Source organism: Orussus abietinus, unplaced genomic scaffold (genome assembly GCF_000612105.2).
Source record: "Orussus abietinus isolate OABI.00-Male unplaced genomic scaffold, Oabi_2.0 scaffold1298, whole genome shotgun sequence".
NCBI classification, from domain to species: domain Eukaryota; kingdom Metazoa; phylum Arthropoda; class Insecta; order Hymenoptera; family Orussidae; genus Orussus; species Orussus abietinus.
Genome location: NW_019395449.1, coordinates 434 through 7,511, shown reverse-complemented (window position 1 = coordinate 7,511; position 7,078 = coordinate 434). Strand labels below are relative to the sequence as shown.

General features: G+C 40.9%; 1 protein-coding gene across 1 annotated transcript; it reads left to right on the top strand.

Moving 5' to 3' along the window:
* Positions 1–635: 635 nt before the first annotated feature.
* Positions 636–5,436, top strand: LOC111674258 (cadherin-86C-like; the record flags this gene model as incomplete). The annotated part of the gene is made up of 3 exons (XM_023433760.1): positions 636–686; positions 4,369–4,698; positions 5,055–5,436. Coding segments are annotated over exons 1-3 (763 nt in total), but the record flags the coding sequence as incomplete, so codon positions are not given.
* Between the last annotated feature and the right edge of the window lie 1,642 nt (positions 5,437–7,078).

The following is a 7,078-nucleotide window of genomic DNA, read 5'->3' as shown; positions in this document are numbered from 1 at the left end:
CTCCTGAGACTGCTCTGTACGCTGTCTTAATCTCTTCTATACTACTGACGGCTGCTTTTCGGTACTGCTTTTGTACGAGATCTTATCCTTGAGATGCCCGTGAGGACAGGGTCCGGTTTCTTTGTTTCTGGATTTTGTTGTTAGAAGTTTGATCGGAAGTGCTGAGGTAGTCACTATGTTGACGGAAGAGTAGGTCCGTGTTTTGGTCCAGAGTGCAGTTCGATGCGGAATACGTGCGAATAAGCCAAAACATTCCTCGATGATTGTTCCACTCGTTGTTATTTTTTCGGTTTAATTGGACGATACTGTCATTGCTTTGGATTCGATATTTATCTTCCGATAACTGACTCATTGTACGCTGTACCGCTCAACATGCACAGATTGAGAAGTAGAGGAATTTCCTTTTATTTGGGATGACTGAGGAATAGTTCAAATGGAAAGTTACAAATAACCGACACAATCAAATGCGAAATCAAACGAATGGCGACAACAAGTTTCATATATAACACAATAATTTTACACATAAATGGCACAATAATTTTCATAAATAATACAATATAATGGGTGCGCGAGTGGAGTTTATCGAACGGTTTCACATAAAATTTATAGTCCTATCGACGCACTGATTTAACAGAATGTACTTTGTCGAACAACTAGAATTTATTATCAAGTTGGGAATCCTCAAGGTAAAGAAAGGTTCATCCGCGAACGACCCAATTCAGTTTAATTGAAAATTTAATTTAATGACACTAACAGTAATTAAGTTTCCCCCTGATCAGTCAAAACAGAAATTAGTCGTTTGAGAGAATGGAACTTTATTTGAGACACAGACGTCACTGACAATCGAAGGGATATCCGAATAATACGCGCACTTCAACCACCGTTCGACAACCTCACGGACAATAATATCAAATACCCGATCGTAAATCACTTTTGAATGGGGGCCGTCCACATTAAATTAACACATTGACAGCCGGCCCCGCGAAAACGTGGGTTTCTGAGTCTGTCGCTTGAGCGCCGGCCCCGTGAAAACGCAGATTTTCTGAGTCTGTCGCTACATTGCCGACGTTCAGGCTTCAAATGTCTCTTAGGTCGCCGGCTGTCAATGTGTTAAATTTCATGCAATAAATCTCGACCGCCTAAAAATTGGACACTCTTTCGGGCTCCGGATCTAATTGATCGTAATTCGAATCTCGAGTGTTACGGGGCGGCCGAGCGGATGCGAGGCCGGGGTAATTCGGATGGAGATTACCCAAATCTTACGCGTAACGATTATTTTGCGTTTGTGAGGAGATTGATCCGAGCGGCTAGATCAATTCCTCTGGTGGGATCTAGGAGAGTGAGGAATAAAAAAGGGGGTGCGAACGAAAGGCTATGTGGCGATAAGGGTTGTTGTATTTATTCGTACGCGAGGTTTGAACTACAGTCAGCTGTGAGGAGCACACGAGGGGCCNCTTTTTGACTAATGTTTAATGTAATTATTTCAGTTCTTACAGTGATTTAAAACAGGCGTTGCGCCACTGACACTTTTGTTACTTCTTTTATGTTTAATATACTGTTTTCTTACATTTGTGTGTCAGTTTAAGCAACGTCTGTTTTGATCATTGTAAGCACTTTTTAAATCCCGAAAATATCCCTTCGTTTAATAAATGAATTTGAATAGCCCGCCAAATATTTTAGTTCGCGAAGAAGCTTTACTCCAACCGAAGATGGCGGTAGTGCATGAAGCGTTACACCCCAATACATGGCAGTGTCGACCCCCTGGCCAGAATAAAATCATCCACCGCGAGAAACGGACATTTCCTGCTCTTAGAGACAATCAAGTCTCACCGCCACTCTAAATAGTTACCGGCTAATTCGTACCTTGCGACCGCCGCTTTTAATAGTTTCATATTAGAAAATTGTAATCTGAATGAACTGTTATTTTTAATAAATTATCTTTCTTACGGATCCAAGTCATGTGCCCGAACTCATAAAACCGACCTGACGCGAGATTTCGTTGAGAATTGACAGGTATCCGAATTTTGACTTTCGCATCCAGTGCAACCCGAGTTCAAACTTTCTTTCGATCATCCGCAACAATTTGTGATAAGCCAGATGGGCTGGCCGCGATGGGTGACGTCGGAGCACGTTCGATTCGACGCAGAAGTATTAGATTGAGGAATAAGTTCCCGCCATTTTTAACCCTTTCGTTACGAATGCTGATTATAATCAGCATCCATTGGACGACCTGGGTGTACGACGGTCGACTATAGTCGGTAACAAATTCTGCTATATCTGTAGAGTATCTTCCGATTGTATTGACCCGTATTAGATTAATTGTACTAAAAGTACAATTTGAACATATGTAATACATTTTGACCATCGAGACGAGTTTTTCTGTTTTTTCAATTCGAGAGTGGAATATTTGTACGAAAAGAAAGTGTTATAATAAAAAATCTTTCCTGAACCGTTGCAATAATTTTGAGAAGATCGGTTATTGGTATAACTTTGAATTTCTTCGAAGTTTATAGTTAGATTTTTATTTGGAAATTTTGTTTAAAAGTTTGTTTTAAGTTTGTGTAAAAAATGTTCATGTTTCCAACACAATTAATATAATTTTGTATGAATGTTTATCATATAATACGACAGAATGGTTGTTATTTAGCATTTAGAAAAGTGTACATACAAAAGGATGTCAAGCAGGCGTTGTTCGAGTGTAAGACATAAATTCGAACACCGAAGATGGCTAACACGCGATGTGCACACTTGCGGTGTCGCGTTCAGTGGCGGCTCTCTGGCGGAGCGGACTGCGGAACGAAAGGATTAACGTAGTGTAACGTAATTAAAACGGCGGGAACTTATTCATCAACCTAATTATTTGACTCGTACTCGCGGGGCGGCGACAATGGATCCACGCTTCCCGAAAATGAAAGAACCCGCGTAACACATGTAAAGCGCGGAGACGCCTACAGCTAGGGGATTCGGAGTGTTGCTATTGTGCTAAATGTGACAGTACTTAGAGCGAAATTGAAACTCCAAAGGAGAACCGTATGACGCGACTTCGACCTCGGACAGACGTGAATAAAGCCTGAGAGACGAACATTTATAAGCCAGATTTGCACGATAGTGAGAGTAGAATCAACTAATGTAGAGTCATCGTTCCTTGAAGCCCCAAGTGGGAACCACAGCAACGGTACCAAGCGGACCACGGAATGAATAAACGTTATTGTTATTTATCACAACCGCTTTCTCGTTTCCACCCAGACCCTGTCCGTGAAGACTGTTGCTCCGAGCAGCTACTGTCTTGAGAAAAGACCAGAGCATAGGCCGCGACGCACTGGGCGCCAAATAATCTGAGGCGTCGGCGCACTATCGTTTCTAATTTGAGGTCGATTATAGATCTAATAATGTCATGAAGTGATCAAATCTAACATTCAATTAACGTGTTTTACTATGCCAAATGTTACATTCTAATGACGTCACATGATCACGTCTTTGTGACATTCTAGTACCACGTCAACCCAATAAAATACACACATGAAAGTAGTGTAAAATCATTGATCATTGTACGAAGTATATTGAAGAAAAACGCGTTCTGCACGCTCTAATATCTACCCTTTCGGTGACAAATTCAAAGTTGCTGTTGCGTCTATTGTTGCGTTCATTGTTTATCTAAGTACCATTATAATTATGTTCCTATGTTACTACCAGTATTCTTGCATGCTCTTACCTTAAATAGCGAAATATCAAATTCTATTATTCCAAGTTTGTTCTGGATAATCTCTTCCTTTCGCTCCTCTGCATGCCGAGGCAGTACCCTTTCGCATAAAGCTACAGTATCGAAATCTAATACAAGAAAGCAGAGTGGCATTGTGACTTAAACGTCAAAAACTGTGTAGATCTTATACACAACCTACCTATATGACCTGTGTGGAAATCTGAAACCATGAGTGACATCTACCAGTTTTGTTATAACTAACGGTGAAAAATGTCAAGTAGAACAGCAGCGGGCAGCAGTTTTCGAAGACGTATTAGAAATTTGACAGCATTGCGGGTTAACATTTATTGGGAAAATGTTCCGTATAACACATTTATTAGCAACTTTTGCAACGTCACACATGCTCCGCATGTGACGTCTACGTAGCGTACTGTTATACATGTTAAAATGACAAACCACAGTAGACGTTAAAAATACATAAAAGTTAGAATATTTGACCTTGCCGACAAAGGAATGCAAGATAATGACGTCCAAATGAAATGATTTTGTTTGCTGGATACTATCTTTTACGTACTTGAACATCCTTCGGAAGCATTATGTTACGCATATTTAACTTTATGTTAAACTTCTAATCTTGTGACGTCTCATGCGACATCGTCTTTTTACAGGTTCACGCTACGGACAAAGATAGTGGTTTGTTTGGGCGTATTCAATATACTTCCATTATTGGAGCAGGTAGCGAAGCATTTATAATTGATCCTAATACTGGAGAGATCTCCGTAAGCATGTTAACGACAGTCCTAGACCGCGAATTTACTCCAATGATTCAATTAACTGTAGAAGCGCGAGATGAAGATGGAAATGGATTGAGGAATACAGTCCCTCTAATAATCAATCTATTAGACGTGAATGATAATGCGCCTATTTTTGAAAAAGACAGTTACGAATTTATTTTAAATACTAAGTCTTCAAACTTCACTGTGTCCGCAGTTATAAAGGTATCTATAAAAACAATGTACAATAAATGTTTTTGAGCACTTATTACGGTCATATTTTTCATGGCCTGATAGTAATGTAAGCTCGCACATTATAAAAGAGACCCGATTCTGATACCGTAAAACGCTTCTTTTTTACTTGCAGTAAATTAATATTAACATTTATTTTTGTTTTCGTATTGACACAATTTACGTAAATTCTACTTTAACAGTTCCATACTATTTATATTATAATTGTGAGTTAGTATTGAGACAATCTGTGTAAATGTTTTCATTAGTAATATTCTCTGTAGTGTGTTATTCTCTCACGTAATTATTAACACTTGAAAAGAAATATTTCACATATGTTTAATTCCTAGGCCACGGATAAAGATGTTGAAATGCCAAACAATGAAGTGCGGTATGAGCTAATTCATGGCAATTATGATAATATATTCTATTTGAATGAGATTACGGGAGAATTAATACTTCGAAAGGCACTCACTGCAGTTCAATATTCTGCATACAACTCATACGGAAAATATGAAATTGCATCGAATGAATCAGCGGACCAAAATAGACTTCAGACCATAATTTCCATAGATAGTATACCAGTTTCACATATCGAGATGCAACCAACAGTACCGTATTCTAATAACAGAATCGGATTAAGAGATGAAGATACCTTTCAGCACCGTAAGAAACGGAATCACTCAACTGCTGCTACAGTGCACACACTTATTGCAAGAGCTTACGATCTGGGTGAGTAGTTAAAATTAGATTTAGAACTTAACTGACCTTGATTGTAAACTCATCTATTCGTCCAGACGTAACAATACGCGCTAGTGAGTCGGATAATCAGAAAGGATCATGAAACAGTCGGAACTAATTTAAAAATTAGAATAAATACAATAATGAAAACACTGCGACGTGGTTTTCGTTGGAATATTAGGCGATTACTTTATTTCTCTAAAATCATACAATAGTTGAGCGTCAGCCGCACGTTGGCGGCCCTAAATCTTACTTCGCCAAGTCCTAAAATTCAAAACCGAGCTGCGCGGGTTCTGCTAGGTCGGGGATCGTTTACTCGGGAGCAGTGATGGCGATTACCCGAGGGTGTCGATCGGACCGGGCCTCGTGGGTATGTTTTTGGGGACTCGCTTCCAGATGGTTGAAACCAGCCAAAGACCTCGTCGAGCAAAGTAACGAAGATACTTTATTTTCGTTGCCTCTTGGTTTTACAGGAACGACTCGTAGACTCGGTCAACTCAAGGGGACTAGCGTTCGCCGAGAGTTACAGGTGCCTCGCACGCAGGTTACAGAATGGAGACAGTTCAAACTTTGGTAGATCAGAGAGCGAGCCCTTCGGAGCGGGCCTTTTTATACTGACCTAGGATGTTCTTAGGCGCGGAGGAGGATGCTTATTGGTGGGTTTTTAAGATTGAGGAGGGAAATGTCTCATGTGATTGGCTTGAGGACAGGTCGAAGGGGAAACAGGTGGAAAGTGTCTTTTCCAGAGATTCTGAATGTTTGACGTTTCTCAGGGCTGTCATCTAGTTTGGGGTGCGGAAGTACTCGGATAAACAAAGGGGAGATAAGAACGAGGGAGAGCATATCTCCAGGAGCGCTTTGGAGCACGAGACGCGTTGCTTAATCTCTTTCTTAATATTATTTAAAATAAAACGTTAGGTAGGGACCTAACAGTTCCCGTCGTAATACGGTTATTTCTATACGCCGCGGCCGTCACTCGCGAACACTCTCACGGTCTTCGCAACGCGTAATTCCCATAAAATTTGAAATCTTCGCGTATTAACCCAACTCCACTCATGAACGTTCACCTATTATCGCGAATTACCCTCATATTAGTTCCGAACGTTCCCCTATGAACGCGGACCTCCCGGGACTTACATTGGCGTGGGATGCATGGAGGGTCTTCCAAAGTGCTGCAGTTAGGTTCTCTTGAGGCTTTCTTTTATTTACCGATTTTCTTGTTATTAGGCACACTACTCGTCTCTCTCGATGCTGTCCTTTTGTTACGTTCTTTATTATTTGTTCTCGTTTTTATATATGTCGTTTTGACGTCACGTACCTGCCGATCGCCAACGAGGCATTTAGTTTTGTACGGTAGTTTGTAAGTTTCCGCCGCCAAATTCTCCCTCGACTACGTCGAATGTAAGGGTTCCCCCACCCTAGGGTCGTATACTTTCCCATAAGCATTGGCTACTCGTGCGGTTGGTAGTCGTCGGAATCTAGGTACGCGGTGATTTTCTCAAAGTTCTTCACGAGTCGTCGCCACTCCTCGACGTCGAAAGTCACTCTGTTTAGGCCGCTGGAATTTCCCAGCTGAACCGTCGCCTCAAAGACGTCTTTTCCATCTTTGTCCAGGGGAGTGCGTCATAGTCCG